Source organism: Cucurbita moschata, unplaced genomic scaffold (genome assembly GCF_002738365.1).
Source record: "Cucurbita moschata cultivar Rifu unplaced genomic scaffold, Cmos_1.0 Cmo_Scf00018, whole genome shotgun sequence".
NCBI lineage: Eukaryota > Viridiplantae > Streptophyta > Magnoliopsida > Cucurbitales > Cucurbitaceae > Cucurbita > Cucurbita moschata.
Window position 1 is genome coordinate 221134 of NW_019268534.1, and position 19033 is coordinate 240166.

At 37.8% G+C, this 19033-nt stretch overlaps 4 protein-coding genes across 5 annotated transcripts; 1 reads left to right on the forward strand and 3 right to left on the reverse strand.

The window, feature by feature from the left end:
• The first annotated feature begins 356 nt into the window (after positions 1–356).
• On the forward strand, positions 357–7751 carry LOC111456059 (coiled-coil domain-containing protein SCD2-like). Its single transcript, XM_023097786.1, has 17 exons — positions 357–911; positions 1318–1478; positions 2136–2211; positions 2345–2386; positions 2486–2548; positions 3286–3335; positions 3422–3449; positions 3713–3787; positions 3885–3995; positions 4076–4136; positions 4476–4592; positions 4736–4857; positions 5056–5125; positions 5917–5958; positions 6235–6275; positions 7202–7328; positions 7443–7751. The coding sequence occupies exons 1-17, from the start codon at positions 555–557 to the stop codon at positions 7520–7522; spliced, it is 1623 nt and encodes a 540-aa protein (XP_022953554.1). The 5' UTR covers positions 357–554; the 3' UTR covers positions 7523–7751.
• A 1485-nt stretch (positions 7752–9236) lies between these two features.
• Positions 9237–10097, reverse strand: LOC111456061 (light-regulated protein-like). The gene is made up of 3 exons (XM_023097788.1): positions 9832–10097; positions 9590–9742; positions 9237–9504 (listed from the first exon to the last, which is right to left on the reverse strand). The coding sequence occupies exons 1-3, from the start codon at positions 10032–10034 to the stop codon at positions 9429–9431; spliced, it is 432 nt and encodes a 143-aa protein (XP_022953556.1). The 5' UTR covers positions 10035–10097; the 3' UTR covers positions 9237–9428.
• A 319-nt stretch (positions 10098–10416) lies between these two features.
• LOC111456060 (inactive leucine-rich repeat receptor-like protein kinase CORYNE) lies at positions 10417–12575 on the reverse strand. The gene is made up of 2 exons (XM_023097787.1): positions 11347–12575; positions 10417–11072 (listed from the first exon to the last, which is right to left on the reverse strand). Exons 1-2 carry the CDS (start codon positions 12219–12221, stop codon positions 10751–10753), a joined length of 1197 nt encoding a protein of 398 aa, XP_022953555.1. The 5' UTR covers positions 12222–12575; the 3' UTR covers positions 10417–10750.
• Positions 12576–13180: 605 nt separating this feature from the next.
• On the reverse strand, positions 13181–15766 carry LOC111456370 (trihelix transcription factor ASR3-like). 2 transcript variants are annotated; one of them, XM_023098205.1, is made up of 4 exons: positions 15560–15766; positions 14770–15481; positions 14414–14455; positions 13181–13814 (listed from the first exon to the last, which is right to left on the reverse strand). In XM_023098205.1, the coding sequence occupies exons 2-4, from the start codon at positions 15419–15421 to the stop codon at positions 13519–13521; spliced, it is 990 nt and encodes a 329-aa protein (XP_022953973.1). In that variant the 5' UTR covers positions 15422–15481; positions 15560–15766; the 3' UTR covers positions 13181–13518. The 2 variants fall into 2 exon arrangements, with proteins under 2 accessions (XP_022953973.1, XP_022953972.1); XM_023098204.1 differs by having other exon boundaries at positions 14770–15766.
• Between the last annotated feature and the right edge of the window lie 3267 nt (positions 15767–19033).

A 19033-nucleotide genomic window follows, 5' to 3' on the forward strand; every position in this document is an offset into this window, starting at 1 on the left:
TTTTTTTTTTTTTTTTTTTTTTTTTTTTTAATATAAGAATCAAATGGTTTTTTTATATGAAAGTTTAGACTAATAAAAAATTGAATCCTAAAAAAATAAAATTAGTAACTCCATGTCCAGTTAAAAAAAATTAGTCTTATTGATTCGGTCTGTCTCTTCAACTAAAAAATAATAATAGTTAAATCTACCCACACATTTATTTATACCACGAAAATTTGGAAGGAATTTAGGTCGTTAGATTTTGATAGGCAAATTATTTTTAATTATTTTAATCTAAAAATTATTAGAGATCTATTGTCTAAGTCCCTCTAGTCTACGTCCCTTTTTTTTTTCTTTTTCTTTTTCTTAATACAGAAAATAAGAAAATCTGCGGCGGCTGTTTTCTTCCCCTTTTCAATGTTAGTTGCAGCGCCCATAAACTGCGTTGGCTCTGTTTCTCTCGCGATTCTTCCCTCCAAATTCCCTCACTTCCCAGAACTTGGAACTCTTCTTACCATTTCTTACTAAATCTTTGTGCTTCTCCGATCTCTTTCATCAAGCTGCTGCTACTGTAGATGGATGTGAAACGGACTGAGAGCCCGATTTATGCTCGCCAATGGAGCAGCGAATCAGGCAGCACAGGTGGTCCCGCGTCGCCGGCGATGTCGCCGGCGCGCGGCCATCACACTCGATCCTCCTCCGTTTCTGGAATTTCCAACATTAAGCGCACACAGAACTTCGCTGCAAAAGCTGCGGCTCAGCGGCTAGCTCAGGTTATGGCTTCTCAGACCGCCGTTGACGACGAAGACGATCAGGACGATTTAGGATTTCGTTATAGTGCTCCTCCTCCTATTTCGTTGTCTAGGAATGTTAATAACGGTGGTAGACTTGCTGTTCCTACTGCGAAAACCACTAGATCTCCCTCCCCTGGGGTAAGTTAAATGCCTTATGCTCGAGTCTGATTGATTTATGTTGTAACTGAAGCGGACTACTTCTGTTTTCTGCTTCTTTGCACATTTTCTTCTGCTATCTGTTCCCGACTCAATTTTTCTTCAAGTAGGTCTGCTCGGTGTAAATGTTGGTTATTATCTGTTCTGAGTAACTTAATTTGGAATTCTTTAAAAAAAAAAAAAAAATATAGATTCACGGATCCTTCCTTTCACGAATTGAATGCCATTTTTCGTTAAATTAGCAGGTCTTCCTAATAAATGTTCCTCCGGTGCTTTACACTCCATTTGTTCTAGAAAGGCGATAGCCAGTTATCTTTTCCGGAATGAGAACACGGCTGAGCTGATTTCTGACGACTAATCGAATTTCTCTTTTGCGACTTCTAATTAGTTAGCCAGAAATTTTTTAGAAGACATTCCTTCAGTTCGTTCCACTTCAGCAGGAAGATCGTCAATATCTCACCTTTCACTGCCAGTGGCTCCACCCAAAACAACACTGAGGACGGCAACTTCAATGCCACCCCTAGATCCGCCTACTCAAAGAGGAAAAAGGTAAATCATTTTGACTACGACGTAGATTAGAAAATCAAATTGGTGGTTCGGACTGTATGAACACAATGCAAGTTACTTATCTGATTCTGACATCTATATTTTTTTCTGTTTTTTTATAGTTTTTCTCTTCGTTTGGAATTGAAACAAAGCCTAAACAAGTTTAATAATGAATTGGTGGTGGTTGGGATTTGAAATAAGTTTGTTCTTGCTACCTTTTGTTTTGGAGGTAAAATTGCCCACTGACCCCAACAAAAATGTAGAAAATAGATAAAAAGAAAAGAAATTGAACTTTAAGATTTCTTTAGTTTCCTCAATATCTAGGAAAAGAAATATTATTTCTTGCTGGGTGATGCTTGAAAATCTCCTTCATAGTTACCTGAGTTGTTGACTAATTTGATTATCCTGCTCAAGTCAATGATTTGTTATTCTGGTTAATGATTAAGTTAAGAGTACTGTTAGAAACTTAAAAATCTTGTTTGCCCCTTACATTGATAGCTGCTACATCTCTGTACATGTAGCCTATATTTTCCATTCGTTGCTTTTTCCTGGTATCTGCTGATGAGAGTGGGATAGTTCTGAGGATAACTACTATAGTGTAGAATATAAATATCATACATCTTATCAAAAAATTGGTGATTGATAAATGGAATACTGCAGATTCTCATCCGATACAGTGCGTTTTAATGCTAAAGATTCAGGAGATCAGCGAGAAGCATCTGGCCTTCGTGATGAAGTATGTCCATAGCATTATTGTTTCATATCTGAATGGTTTCATTGACTGTGTGACTGTAAACCAGCATGTCCATGACAATGTTCCTTTTCCAGTCTTCGAGTACTTAAAAGGTTTTCAATTCTCTGTGCTGTAGCTTGATATTCTACAAGAGGAGAACGAGAACATTCTTGTGAAGGTGCTTTGATTTTTCATTTCTTCTTTCTTTTTCACTGGTTTTGAGCATTTTATTAAATATCCTTTGTGCTTAAATTTTGTACTTGGGTATTGTTTACAGCTCAGGCTTGAGGAAGAGAGATGTAAAGAAGCAGAAACAAGAGTTAGGGAACTTGAGAAGCAGGTAATGGATACATCATTTCAATATAATGTTCATTACTTGTGCTTGTCTTTTTCTTTGCCATGGAAAATCTTTTCTCAGAAGCAATTTGGACGTGTAATGTGCTTCAGGTTTGTATAACAGCATCAGGTGTAGCCACCCACCCGAGAAGAAAGAAAATAAATAAGAAATTAAGCGTAGCCACCTAGAAAGGACAGGAAGTGAGAAAATTTTGATATTTTGTCATGTGGTGAGAAACTAAAAGGAGTAAACAGATCTGAGGACAAATAAAAAGCTTAGAGGAATGTTGGTTGTGTAAGAAAATAAGTAAGGAAAGCATTGTGTTAAAATGCGCACAGCTCTTCTAGAAATGCCTGGCCTGATAGGAGAAGTGATAATATGGTTTGTTTTAGGATGCTACTGGCCATGGAACCAATAAGAGAACACGTAAGATTAGTTAATAAACTGAAATGAAAGAACTAAATGAACAAAATAGAAAAGGAAAAAGAACAATGTACTACATTGATGTTCAACGAAGTGTGAGCTTGAGTGAGGTTCCTTCACCTGATAGGTTAAACGTCAAAGTCAGCTTGTGACCACTAGACAAGCGTAGGTCTTCGAAATGGAAGTCTTTGTATTCTGAATTATTTACTTTTGTCTTTACTGTTTGTTTTGGTGATCCAATTTTCGTCTGGAACTTTAGTTTCACTTTTGTACTAGGTGACAAAATACATGTGACTGATGTGTTTCTAAGTTATCAGGTTGCTTCTCTGGGAGAAGGTGTTTCTTTAGAAGCCAAACTTTTGAGCAGGTCAATGCAAGTTTAAGTTAATTTCATTGGATTGTTTTCCTTCTTGATGTCTGTATAATATGTTGTCTGTGCTATTAATAATGCAGGAAGGAAGCTGCATTACGTCAGAGAGAGGTATTTACAGCACCAGATGTGTAGGACTTATGATCGAGAACATAGGGAAGCTTAGTTATAACCATTGAAATATTTAACGTACCAAGGTTGCTAAGTTGTGAAATTTTTCAAAGCTACCTAGTTAGAATTTTAAAGATCAAATGGCTTATTTAGATATTGCTTGCAGAATGATGGAAGTTATTGTCTATATTTAATCATTGGTTCCTATGCATGAAGCAGCAAAGAAAAAGGCATTATGTCTGATTGTACTTTCAATTTCACAGGCTGCACTTAAAGAAGCAAAACAATCGAAGGATGGGGGGGACAAGGAAATTGAAGCCCTTAAATCTGAAGTTAAGGTTATATTCCTTGCTTCCTTGTACGTCCAAAAAATTAAACCTGGTTATCTTTTACTGATTTAAAATAGTGCTATTTCTTATTTCTTACTCGAATTAGAAAGCAAAAGAAGAGACTATAAGTGTTGTTCAAAACCTTCATGGAGTTGAACATGATGTGAAAGCCCTTCGATGTATGACGCAAAGAATGATTTTGACTCCGAAGGAGATGGTCCGTACTTGCTTTAATTAAAGTAGCTTGTCACGGTAGTTTGCATTTAGAGATGAATTATTGAACATTTTTTATTTCAGGAAGAAGTCGTTCTTAAAAGGTGTTGGCTTGCTCGCTACTGGGGACTGGCTGCAAAATATGGTAAATCAGATGACATGCCTCTTTCATTTATTACTTTGAATTCTACATAGTTTTCTCTTTTTCATATGCTGAAGTCCTTAGTTGAATCTAACTGAAATACTATGTTGCTTGCTTTTTTGCATTATATCACCCCATCGTCGGAAATGTAAAATATCATGAAAGATTTTAATATTTCGAAAATTTTACTTAGACCTCTATCAAGTTATGAACTATTGCAGAACCTCGGCCTCCCTGTATGTGTGAACCTTTTTACTTGTCCTTTCATTTTGATATCTAGCAGGTGGCCAATAGCTTCTTGCAGTTCATTAATCTTGATATATCTATTTTCGTGTTTTTCAGGCATTTGTATGGATATTGCTGTGACTAAGTACGAACACTGGTCATCTTTAGCACCACTGCCATTTGAGATTGTTATTTCTGCGGGACAAAAGGCTAAGGAAGAATTTTCTCAAAAAGGCTAGTTCCTGTTCGGTGCTTGTACTTTATTTATTGATCTTCCTGCCACTGCCCACCAACAAAAATGGGCCCCTTTTTTGTGGTTGCATCATCTAAATCAATATGATTTTATCCCATCCTATAATGCCATTTACATTTACCAGGAGATCTGGATCCTGAGAAAAGGAGCCACTTTGTTCCTGATATAAGTGATCTAACCGGTGAAGGAAATATTGAAAGCATGCTATCTGTTGAAATGGGATTGAAAGAACTTGCTTCCTTGAAGGTTTCTTTATGATACGTTACTCTCTCTCTTCTTTTTTTGGGTTGGGGTGATGGAGGGGGGGATGTTGGGAACTTTCATCATCAAGTATAAATTCTGTTGTGTTCCGTTTCTTTTCTTTTCTAAACTATGTTCTTTGTTGTCATCTTGTGATTGCTATTACTGTTTAAATTAAGTTTAAGCTTGATTTGGAAAACAAAGGTGGAGGAGGCCCTTGTGCTTGCTCTGGCTCAACAGAGGCGACCAAATTCTGCGCGACAGTCTCTCTCAGGTGTGAATTGTTAGTATGACATTCATTTTATTATACTCTAATTAGCTTATATTTATATCCTAAATGATTATTTGTATGAATTAAAGGTTGCCAAAAATAAACTTTTAACCTCGTCCCTGCTTTGGACCTCATGTAATCATTAGATTGACATTGCTAAATTTTCCGAACAGACTTGTCTAATTTGTCTTGCTTGAGTACGCTTGCATCTTATCATCCCTCTATTTTTTTCCCCATGAAGTTATTGTTTCTTATCTACTAAAAAAAAAACAGGCAAGACTGCAGGGCTTTTTTTGTTACTTGTCTTATTAAGCATTCTCAATATAAATCAATGGCTCTTCTGGAACCCATAATTGCATGCCAATTCTCATTACAGTTGATCATGAAGACCAATTATTCTCTTTGGTCAAGTGCTCATGGACTCTCAACTTTGATCGAGGATCATTTTAGTGTCGTCAATTTCAATTTTCCACGTCACCTATCATTTATCAGTTTGTTCGGTGTGTGTCCATAATGCTATTGCAAATGCCATTCAATCAATTGAGCATTCCAGCCATAAATAATTTTAGCCTTTTGAAGATGTCTATTGATAGGTTATTTGATGAGAAACGCGACTAGTGTTATTATTGTTTTAGTGAAAGTTTTTTTTATCTTTGAATCTGTATGATAAAATAGAAGAGTATTGTTATAACCGATTCCTCCAAGGATGCATGAATTACCAACTTTAAAGTACCAATTCTAGCACTTGGTAGTATCCATTGCTGAACACTTTCCAAATCAATTTAATGTTGCAGATATCAAATCTCCAGTTGATCCGAAGTTCATGGACGCATTTGGTATGTCATTTTTGTTGCCCATCTCTTTTCGATAGTTATGAAGTTTGGAAGGGATAAAGCTTGCTAAAATTTCTCATTGAATTGCTCCTGCTTAATTCTGTGAATTTGATAACAATCAGGACTGCATTTCATTTCCATGGGATGCTAATATACTCTAATACTTTTCGTTTTATGCTGTATTCTTTAATTTTGATGCATGAAACAATAATTGAGCATGTACTGAAGCATTTTATATATTCTTCATCACTTTTATATTCGGTCAGTGTTTTATTTCAGAATTGAGCCCAGAGGAATCTGAAGATGTTCTTTTCAAAGAGGTCTTTCCATTTTCCCTAATTTGTTCTCTTTTTGTAACCTAATTTTCTGTTGCATGATATATAGGTGGTATTTTTTAATGATTAGTACATTGCTTTCCCTGTTAGAATTTTCTTTCTTAGCACACCAAAATACAAAAACGCCCTTCATACATCCATATGCTTCCTGCCCCTTAGCGAGAACAACTCTCTTTGACCTTTGTCTGGTCATAGAACCTTTGTTCAGACGATGTCAGTTCTCTTTTACAAGTCTTATCTACTGGATGAGAGCCAACAAATCCTTCCATCAGCTGGAAATGTTTTGACTTTCTTGTCACTAATGATTTAACTGTTAGGTTTTGTACTGACATTTCGTGTAGATGAGGGTTAGAGTGAAAATTTTTTAGGTGCCATTAGAATTTCTTACATTTGATCAGGAAGATGAGGGAAATTATTTCGCCATCTCTTCTTTTGAAGAAACAAACTTTCATGAAAAAAATAAAAGCCTCTCACCCTTGCCGTCAAGGGCTTGGATTTATGGGGCCAATGCTTTTAGTATTTGGCACTGCCTGGCTCTGATCAGAAACAATCAATGTTGTTGGTGGTTCTCTGGAATCCGAAATAGTAGCCTTGTTGTCTAGTCCCTCGAGAAAGGTGGTGGTTCCAAAAAATCTTTGTTAAGCAGCCATCGTACAAGCTATCTATAATCTTTGTTAAGCAGCCATCGTACAAGCTATCTATAATCTTTGTTAAGCAGCCATCGTACAAGCTATCGATAGTAAAACCTTCTGGTGGTAAACGAGTGGAACTGTATGAACTTATGTCACATTTACGCTGTGGTACTAATACCTGTATAAAAATGTGTTCCATATTTTGCTCTTCAACTTCTATATTGCATGCTTATGTCATAAACAATCTGATTATACATCTGAAATACTCTTGGTCTCCAGGCATGGCTTACATATTTTTGGAGAAGAGCCAAAGCTCATGGTATTGAAGAAGATATTGCAAATGAACGACTTCAGTTCTGGATTAGTCGCAGTGCTCACTCTCCTTCATCACATGATGCTGTTGATGGTAAGTTTTGCAAAACAAGTTGACTACTTGGATCGTATACTTATGCCTCCTTTCATTTTCTTACCTTCCTCTTCTTCTTTTATCCCCCTTGTGTGGGTGAACGCCAATTTTCAGTTGAGCAAGGCCTCACAGAGCTCAGGAAGTTGGGAATTGAGCGTAGAATGTGGGAAGCATCACGTAAAGAGAGTGCTTGAACTCAATTACATAACCTTAGATAATGTGTCGCTCTGATTTCAAGTTCTTGTTTCCAATGTCACGACACTGGCTAAAAGTTTAGTGCCTTCATATCAGCCGTTTCTTTTTTTTTGGGGGGGTGGCAAATCCTCTCATGTTCTATATATATGTTGGTTACCTTGTGTCTGCTAATATAATATATGTCTCATGCACTGAACTACTGATATGAAAGTCACTTTCTGCATTCTAGAGAGGTGGGGCGGAAGAATCACTTCCTGTTTCAAGTACACAATATTCTTTACTATCCTGGAAAAAAAATAGGGAATACAAAGAAATTGACAGGTCTAGCTGGGTTGGAAAGTCGGTGTTCTGGTGGTTATAAACATTTGTGAATTCTCCATTGAAGAAGAAATTGATAGGTCTATTCCCCACTTGGTGTTGATTTACAAGTTTTAAGAGTTTCTGATAATTTCATTGCAACATAACTCAGTTTTACCCAATCATATCACCAGTAACCATTGCAAGAACATTTCCCCTGTTTGAATCTCTAACTACTACATCCTGAGCTGCTTCTTGCCATTTTCCAACATACAATTTAAACATGGTTATATAACTGGTTGTGTCCTCTGAATCTAGTTGAAGGAGGTCTCCAGCTGCAGTCTTCCCGATCTCTGAGGTTCTTGTGGATCCCATCCAACGACCGTCCAACAAGCTTTCCCAGCTCATCGCATCGGCATTGATGTCTTGCATAATCTTTATCAATCTAAGGGCATCATCTAGGAGTCCTGCAGGAGAGTTAATATCGTTCATACTATCTCATTGATCAATTGGAGGTTCTACGTCGTATGCAGTACTCATAGAATCCAAAATCTGTCTGCCCTCTCTTACCAAGCCTGAATGGCTGCAAGCAGTCAGTACTGCAATAAAGCTATACAGTACAGTTCTATTGCAAGCAGCATTCCATCGAGCAGTTTTCATATAAACCAAACATTGCGACGAAAACATAGAATACGTTCAAAATATGTCCGAAATCTCCTTAATAAGAACCTAACTGGGGGAAAAAATTGAAGAACCACAGCTGAAAATTTGTTTTGTGCATGCGAAAATCTGTCAGAAAGTTAACCTAAAAACTGTGAAACACAGGAATTTTCCACTTCACTTTTGTCAACGTTAAATTACACCATGATACTCACTTGACTCTCTGTCTATTTAATTCTCAACTGAAGTGTTTCAATTAGTTTTAAAAATATTTAAGAGACTTTTAAAAAAAAATTGAAGTTTATAAACCTAAAAAATGTCGTATCTTTTTTAGCCTTAGCCATGGCTTATGCAGTCTGATACTCTTCACAGCCTGTATTCTCTAATTCCGAATTCCAAGGTATTTGGAGGACGATGAAGGATTTAAGACATATTTCTCAGCGTATCGCCATCTCGTTAAAACACGATGTCAACAAAAATGCGTTAATCCCTCGCGGATGAGACTTAGCAATGGAGCAAACTGATTGTGTGGCCTTCATGATTGTTAACTGACATGCCATTTTGACCTTCCGTCATTGAATTAATTGTGGTTAATGTTGCAGGTGATGGATCTGCATGGTTCATCTTGAGAAGTATTAACAATCTTGGCACCTTCAGCGCGTCATTTGTAAGTGATTAATTGCTGTCTGTATATTCTTACTATTCATAATCAATCAAGTATTTCGATGTCTCAATCTTGAAACAGTTTGAGTGCTGTTTTGGGAAGATTATTGCCTTTCAGATGATCACAAAAAACTCAGATAGTTTTTTATGTTGTTGGAGAGTATCAAGTATTGATCAGTATTGAAGAACTTCGTAGTCTACTAATCATTTACAAGCATAATAGGAAGTCGGTAAAGAGGGGAGGAAAAGAAAACAACTGGAAGCTCCTTTTCCCAACAAGTTTTTCTAGTAAACTCCCTTTTGATACTCTGGATCACAGAATTCACCACCCAGATCATCACAAGCCTCCGCAGGAAAGACTCTGCAGCAATCATTAAAAAACCAAGATTATCAATGCATATTGAAGCATGAAATAGTGTTGTTTCATAGGAAATGAGAGATCTTACGTCTTAGGACTGTCATATTGTAGATACTCTCTATCAACTGCCTCTGAAACACTGCCTCCCTTTTTAGCCTCTGGTTTTAGCTTTACTTCAGGATACATTTCGACATCACAAGCTTCACCTCCAACAGTTTCACAAGCCTCTGCTGGAAAAACACTTCCAAAAACCAACACAGAAGGGCAAATGAAGGTATTGAATCTGATATATTGTTGTGTAACAATGAGAACTAAAATGATTTAGCTTACGAGGACATGGAGCTGTAGTCAACCGTTGAAGGGTCTTGTCCAACCGCACTTGCCTTCGCTTTTAGGATGGGGCGATGAGTTTGTGAGGTGGGGTGCCTTCGCATGGACCTAGATGGGATTGAGAACGCCATCAATTTGGTAGTTGGTGGGAGAAGGTAGCATGAAGATGGATGTGCCAGGGAAGGAGCTGCCTGCAACTGCATGATGAACAATGGCGGTCTGCTGCGAACTTGATGCCTGGATGTACCTTTAGAGTGGAATTCAGATTTATAAGGCTCAACAGATAAAGATGGCAAGATATCTCGTGAATGGATAAGGTTTTAGACCAATAATGCAGAGGTGAAGGCTACTTTTTGTTCCCTTGAGAAACGAGTGGCTGTGAAGGTTTGAATGGATGCATTATTGTTAGATCTTTTGGATCCCAAGATATCTCTCCAAGTCTCAAATCTCTTTTAGGTGGGCTGTTGGATAGTCAATTTGGTTCCATTTAAAACCTGAAATCAACCTTTCAAATTGATCATAATAACCCATATGAAATGGGTTGATTCACGGATAGCTCCAATTATCAATTGCAGTAACGAAACTAAGAAAACTTATCATGGCAAACGTATGGGTTTCCATCATGAAGTATTACTATAAGTCCAAGAAAAAAAACAAGTTATATATTAATGGAGGCATTGTTAGGAGGTGCGGTGTGTGAGGCAGGTGATAGGTGAGACACATTTTTTGGTCAGAGGCTGAGCTGCTCCTGTTATGGAGCATGTTTGGTTGGGCTTAAGGTCCCACGTGGGGATTGGGGTTTGAGATTTGAGTATGAGGACAAACTCAAGTTAATGCCACTCTTTAAGACCTTGCCCCTGGCCCCTGGCCCCTCCCCTTTTCAATCAATGTTGGCCGGAAAATATGCCTACAAACTGCTTTAAAAGCTTTGTAATTGGGTCAGCATTGCAAGTAGCTCATCGCTGCAAGGCCTGTCCTCAGGCAGTTCTGATGCGCACACACCAGCAATTCTCAATGCCAACACCATCTCTTCCTCTTCTTCTTCTTCCATTCCTTCTCCTCTGATGCCTTTATCCAGAGCTTCTCGTGGCTCCACTGATTGGTCGAGCCACCGTCCTAAACGTCCCTCGCTGCCACTGTCATCTCCTCTGTCCAACGAAGCCTGCTCGGTCGGATCTCTACCGGTTAACAGAACACTCAGTATAACCCCAAAGCTGAAAATGTCACTCTTGTCAGTATACCTGTTTCAAGATGAACACTACCATATCAATCCACATGTTTCCAGCCTTGGATTAAGATCCAACTATAATCTATCTACCCCAAGTTTCTTACCTAGAGAGCAAAGGAGTATGATCATTAATGCAGGGATTGAATATGAGGCCAATAAGTTCAGCTAAATTTAATAACTTATCAACATTGTAAGCTTAGAATTTACTTTCCAGACATTGAATATCAGTTAGACATTTAATGGGTAATGCCTATAATTGTTCAGAAGAGAGCATTTGTGGGATTTACCTGGAGCTGTTAAGACACTCGGGGGCAGTGTACAAAGAAGGTGGTGCATCAAAATCAGAGATGAGATTTGTTAACCCAAAATCAGCCAATCTTGGTTCAAACTCTGCATCCAACAGCACATTTGAAGGCTTCAAATTGCCGTGAAGAATTCGAGGGTTGCATTCAAAATGAAGAAACTGAAGCCCTCTGGCAATCCCAACGGCAATTCGCAGCCGAACTTCCCAATTAAGTTCCAATTGGTTCTCTCTCACTTTCCTCATTGCGTCCTCAAGAGACCCACTGGGCACAAAGTCATAAACCAAGCAGCAGCTTCCCATTTCGGCGACGTAAGCCCTTAAGCTCATCACATTCCGATGCTTCAAACCGCCAAGCACTGCCAGCTGCTGCTGCATCCGCCGCCGTGCCTCTGCCCTACCGCACTCAATGGGTTCGAGCCTCTTCACCGCCACCGTCAGCCCATTCGCGAGAACCTCCCTGTAGCACTTCCCATTTGGGCTCGAACTCGAACTCGAACTTGAACCCAACAACTGGGTTTGGTTCCGCAGCGCTGACTGAAGAGCATCGGCGTCGATTTTGGGGGAAAATATTAGGGGTCCTTCGAGAAGTGGGGTTCTGTTTAAGTAACCCACAAGGCTCCGAATGAACCAAACAGAAAGCAAAGCGCCAGTGAGTCCAGTAACCACCCCTAACGCAACGCTGAGAAGAATCCTCTGAAACCCATTCTTGAAATGGAGAGTTTTAGGAGATGGCACGAAATGCTCGGAGGAACCAACAAGTGCATCGGTTTGAACACCGCCTTTGGCTCCTGAGAAGAAGGGAAACCAAAATACGAACAGCAAGAGAAGAGTGTGGATGGTGAATGCAAAGAACCCCATTAAGAGGAGCTTCGACTTGGGCGGTAATGGCGGGTTTCGGATAAATTTTGGTTTGCTTTACGAAATCCCCGCCATTGAAGGTCAAGTTTCCTACAGTGGCTGTTCCATGAGCAGCAGGTTGAGAACAAGAAACGAACCAAATCAAATGGGGTTGTTGAGAAGTGGAAAGATTGAGGCGGTGAGAAACAAAAAAGGTAGCTGCGACTGTAAGAAATGAGTCTCAGTGTGGGTGCTTGGAATCAGCAACTCAGTAAGGTTCCTTTTTGTTTCAATGGGAGTGTTGAGAGTACAGAGAAGGACCATCCATACTTAATGTAATCAAAGGACAATTTCACGGACCCTTCAAATCCAAATTTCTAATTTCTTTTCTATCTTCGCTCCTTCTAAAATAAACATCTAGCTCCCAATCTCACAATCTACTCCATTTGGGAGCCCACCGTTGGTAAGAGTGGAAGCCCATTGTCCACTTTGACTCAATTGACTCAATCGTAATCACTCTTACGCTTTTAGAACGCGTTTGTTAGGGAGTAAGGAACGAGCCCACCATTTGTAAGAGTCCAAGCCCATTGTCCACTTTGACCCAATCGTAGTCACTCTCACGGTTTTAGAACGCGTTTGTTAGAGAGAAAGATTTCTTCACGTATTCATTTGATACTTAATTCCAACCATATTCATTATTTATGCACATATATTGGTATCAAAGTCGAGCCTAAAGACAGTTACAAATTTAGGTCCCATGAACAGTTGGGTTACTTATCGAATATTTTTAGATCCTAGCTAATTTCATGTTTAGACCAAGTTTGAGAAGCCAATATAAACATAATTCGGGAGTAAAGATATTTATTCTTCTCGAGGGTTTAAGTTAAAATCTCCAAATCAGATTTATACTCACAGAACGAAAACGACGTTCCGAGAAAGAGAAAGATCGAAACGTGTTCGAGAAAATGGAAGAAGTGAAGTTGGATTGGGAAAAACCAAAAATGGAAATAAATAATAAGATTTACAAATATTGGAATCCGTATAAAAAGTAGAAATGTGGTAAAATATAACTCTCTCAGTTTTTGTATATCCTTCTTCTTATCTGTGTATGGGAAATCTATAATTTCTAAACTCACCACTAATTGGTCACAAAGGCAGTCTGAAACTAGAAATGGCAGACACAAGAGGAAACCTCCTTCTTCATCAACCTTCCTCCTATCAATTTCTTCTATCTCTTATGTGTCTCTATCATGCTCCAGGAGAGAAAAATGTTGTTGGTTATGTACATCTACTCATCTGGATTTCTCTCTTTCTTTTCCTACAGCTTATCCGCAATCCTCCCTAGAGCGTCTGCGAGCTTGTTAAGAACTGCGACTAGGCCATCGGCGTGGTGCTTACGCTGCTCCCGGTCCAGCTCAAAGTTCATGTTTTGAGCTTCCAGTTGGGCACTCAGCAGTTTCCCATTCTTTTCCAGGATGCCAATCAGTTCATTCTGCACCATGGTTTCCTCGTCCACGTCTAATGCAACATGCTTTCGTTTCCGTCCCTCTTGTGATGACGTCGATCCGATCCCGGGATTTGCTGCTGCTGCTGCTTCTCTGTCATTTGATGTGCCTGTTGAACACCAGATTGGGTTCAGATTAAGTTTATATGTCAATTAGCATATAACTCATGACGATATTGTGGGGATTCAGAGGGCCAAAAAACAGCCATCTCTCTTCATAATGTTGAACTTTACAGCTTGCCAAAGTAAACAACACAACAACTCCAACAAACAAACAAACCTAATTCTTTTAGATATAATCTGATGTTTCTCATCCATTCGAAATAGTGAATCGAAAGCTCGCGGTATATGGTTCGAAGTTGAGCCATGACAGTATTAGCAAACGGACAGTACAGCAAAAATATGATGGACAGAGCCGTGTGAATAAGAACATCAACTGAAACTCCATTATCATTACATGAGATGATCAAAAGATATTTTGAAACTGAGAAGCGCACAAGATAGAACATATCAAATCAGCAATCTAAGAAGACAGTGTTTTGATGACTTGATCATTTATCCAGAATTGAAAACACCGAAAATAGAATTGTTCTTTGCAGTTCATGATCACAGGCGTGTATCAACAGCTGAGATTTTTCATGAACAAACATTGTTCTGTGGAGGAAGGGTTTATAAGAAAATCACAGAATAAAGATTAATTTGAGCTTACCTTGGACAGGACAATCTTGAGCAGCAGGTTGGTACAGCTTCTCTGTAAATCAAAGGGGAAAAAAATTGAAATGAGAAATAAATGGAACTTGAAATCTTGTTCCAGTAATGGGACGAAGGTAGAGACAGAGGCAGCTAAAAGAACATTCGAAGCCGACAGAATATATAAAATGGTTTTTTAGTAAGGGGTGGAGGAGAAAAGAATAATTGGAACATAAAGCTGCAAGAATCTCAAATAACCAGAAACATTTATCATTTAATTTTCTGAAATCCGATCTTTTGGAGACCATGCATGGTCGTAGAATGAGAATTAAACAAATCGAAACAGATTTGAATTGACCCATCTTCCCCAATTACCTGATAAAGGTGTCGGAGCAGGAATTGCCCCGTCGGCCGTCGGTGCTGGAACCTCCTTCCCGGCGACTTCCTTCATGGGGCTCCGGCTGGTTTCGTCCTGCTCGAAATCGGAAAACAAACCGTCGTCCGCTGTCGCTATTTTAGAACTGTCGAACACGTGCTCCGGCTCGGCATCGGGCTTGACCTCATCGGAATTGAGAGCGGGGGGCGGAGCAGGAGCAAGGGCGAGAGCCAGAGCCGGCGATGGCGAAGGAGCTGGGCCGGAATCCAATATATCATAAACCTCCTTGTCGAAAAACCCAGGCAATTTCCTCTCGCGTCTCAAATCGTTCCTCATGACCCAAAAGGATTCAGTATCTTCCCTAATTTGGGACTCCCACTCCTTGATCTTCTTGAAGTCACCAGCCAAATTGCTCCATCTCTTGCGGCACTGGACCGGACCCCGATTGACCCCATGCCTCTTACAGTAGGAGGAGACAGAGGCCCACTTGGGTTCAACCTGGGCAGAGCCAAAGGCAAGACTAGCAGCCCGGCCGCCGCGAACCCTTGTCTCGGCAACCTTCTTACCCTGAATAAGAACAAGAATCTCCTGGCGAGTCCACCGGGGAAGCCTGGGTGTTTTGGTGGCGTCGTCTCCGCCGTCAATTGACATCGGCCGAACGTCAACACCATTAGTGACGGCGTCAAGGGGAGCTGGACCGAGGCTAAGCTGCTGCAAAGCCATATAAAAATAGAAATAAATTTTATAAAAAAAAAAATAAATTAAGAATATTGTCAAGAAGAAGAGCACGTGAGTTATTGGAGGATGGTTTAGGGAAGGCGTAAACGGGGTTCTCTGGGGTCTGTAACGGCGTTTGGGTTCAGTCTGTCAGACCATCTCTCTCCGTAATAGGGAGAGGGAATAAAGGCGGAGAGAGAGGGGGAGAGAGAGAGAGAGAGAGGAGAGAGAGAGGATTAGGGATGGAAGGTTTGGTTGGGATTTGGGCTTAATGGCCCTCTTATTGGGTTCTTATTACAAATTGGTTTGGTTTTATTATAAAATATAAAAATGAATTAAATTAATTAAATGGTAACTGCTCCTTAAGGATTTCCCAATTAGAATTAATTAAGAATTTAATTGTTTTAGTAATTGAAAAATAATAATGGATGAGGCCACCACTCTCCCTTCCCTACAACCACCCTAATACCATCTCTAATTAAAACCCAAATTATTATTACTCAAATTCACCACAAAATTAAATTTAATTTAAAAATAAAAATAAAGGTTTTATTAGTGGAGGGGTTAGTAACAAGTCGCATTCCATCGCTCATTTTGTGGGGACCCTTCAAAGATGCCATACACTTTCTCTTTCCGCTGCACTTCCAATCCTATTACCAATTTTTAGGTCAATTCTAGGGTTTTTTCGATGGGCTATGCACCCCCTGCTAACTCTCACAATTCTATATTTTCAATCCTGCCTCCATATCATCACAAGCCTTATTCACCTTTCTCCTTCTGCTTTGTAGTCTAGTTGGACCTTAGGCATCATTCGCCCTTGCCAACGGAACATAACTTGTGCGCAATTTAAACTTGTTCGGCTACACATGCCGCTTGTTCATGCATGTCAATTGTTTACGATTTAATAGCCTTTAATTCGGCATTGCCATTTTTTTAGTCTCTACCATGACCTTTAACGTTGATATCTTTAATCAATATTTTTTTAAATACTTTTTTTTATTCTCATATTTTGATTTTCATCCTAAATTATTTTTTTATAATTATATTTCAAAGAATTCGTCTAACTGTCCTAAATTGATTTTTATCTAAAATAATAACTAAAACTTTCACATTTTCAATAATAGTAGTAAACTACTGTATATACATATATAATACTCAAAATTACTCTTAAACCTTGAAATTGATTTTAAAAAAAAATTTAAAAATACCTTATGTTATGGTAACTGCATTTAAAAAATATCCATGAAATTTTAGAAATAACATTAACACCTTTAAACTTTATAAAATAATTCAAAAAATTTTTTACTATCAATAGATGGACGTATACCATGTGTCATATTTCATACATTATCTCTCGGACAATAATATTATATTTTTTAATTTTTTTTAAAAAAATAGAACACCTAAGGTTATTTTTTAGAAGAAAAAAAAAGTGATTTTAGGACCGGAAGTGGGGGCGAGAAACATATATTTGGATATAGTGGAATAATATTGTTGTAATTATAACATTGATTACTAGAGCCAATTAATGTGTTAGTGATGTCTCCCATCCCCAAAGGACTTTTGGGACAACATTTAGTCCCCAAAATCTTTTTATTTTTCTTTTATATATATATATATGGTAAAGAAAGTCAACTTGATAAAGTTTGTAACATTCCTGAGGTTAATTGTTCGAAATTTAAACGTAACATTTTAAAGAATCCGACTATATTATATAATTTATTTATTATATGAAGGGGGTATGCTACAACTTTTGGCTATCAAATGTAAAGCTGCTACTCAAAATCTAACCCCACCCCTTTAGCCCCCAAATTCACATTTTGTCTTCCAAATTTTTAATTTTAAAAAATAGTCCATATCAATTACATTTAAATTATTTTCTACTCACATTCATATTTTTTTTTTGGTACATTCGTAAAATGTGACAATTTCATATTGGTATTTATAAAGTAGTCTTTAGAAACCGGGTACTCATTAAATTTTAGAACTACTTTTCGCTCTCAAATGGACAGACGAGACCAAACACATGAATTAAATGTTAAAAGATATGTTACATGCTGCACATCTGTAAAGATAATTTTATCTCGAAAATTAGGCAATTAAGACACGATCGGAGCTTGATTTAGAAGGTTACGATAATGAAAAGGATTAGCCGTTGATTTTCACTGTAGTTTCTGTCGTCTAGTGTTTTGGCTTTTTGTTTGATTTGGAGGATTTGGATTTAGGGTTTGAAATTGCGCCCCAATTTTTCCCAATTTCCCCCAATTTCCTGAATTTCCTGAATTTCCCGAATTTCCCCATTCCCATCTAACTCTCATCTTTCCCTTGTACGCTCCCAATACCTAATTCTCCACACTCTTTTAACTTTTTCTATTTTTTGCAATAATCCAACAAATCCTATTTCTTTTTATTCTAAATAATAATAATAATAATTAAAATTACATAATGAATAGACTCTGGCGTCAATTTTAGTGATAAAAATTGTAAGAATATATAATGAATATTATTAATTTTAATTTTCACTTACATAAAAGGGGTTTTCTTTTGTGTTAAGCATAACCACACTTTTGCTTTATCTCTTAATCACTCACTTAGGTCTTCAGGGGTTTGGGACTCTTGAGTTTTGGGAAGATATTTTTGTATAATTTAAACTAAAATTAAATAAGAACAATAACAACAACAACAACAACGTTAATGGGAGCGATTTAACGTAGCACGTGAAACAACATGGGCAGTCGGGGTAGGGGGACAGAAAATGAGAGTTAGGCGTGTTGTCGATTCCGGAGAAGGCCCATTATTGAAAAGCCCATTGGGCCGAGGATCCATTAGTGTTTTTTTTTTAAATTAAATTTTTTGGGTTCTTGTATGCACATTAATAAATCCCTCCAAATCTGAAAGAAATGAATGATTGCTGTCACATGTGATTAGCGTTAATAATTTGTAATAAAATTTAATATATATGTTGAAGCTATAAAATAAAGAAATAATCGGTCCAGTTGGACCGACAGGCATGTTGGTTGTAATCCAGACATGAGTTTAAATTCTTAATTTAGTTAATGAGGGAGTTGAAACAAAAAATGGGAATGGTTAGTTTTGTTTTGGTTGATTTCAAATATGAAACAAAATAATGATAATAATAATAATAATAATAATATAAAAGAGAATAAAATGGATGGGGGAATTGAGGAAGTACAAAAACAAGGTAGAGATTCTTTTTTTGTTTGCAACAACAAGAAATCAATCACTTAGTGTTTCGTGCATAATATATTCCCTCATATTTGTATCTATAATTTTTATTTATTTATTTGGATCATATATCAAAATTAATTCAATTTTGTATTTAATATAATATAAAATAATTTTATTTAAATTGAAATAAATGAAAATTTTATAATCAAATTAAAAATATAAAATTGAAAATAAATAAATAGTGTTTTTTAGTTTTATTAAATTAATGAGGCGAATAATGGGAACCAAGGAAAGAAGGCTTGGTAGGTAAAAAAGGGGAGAAAAAGTTTGTTTAAGGTAAAGGGAAGGGGGGGGGGG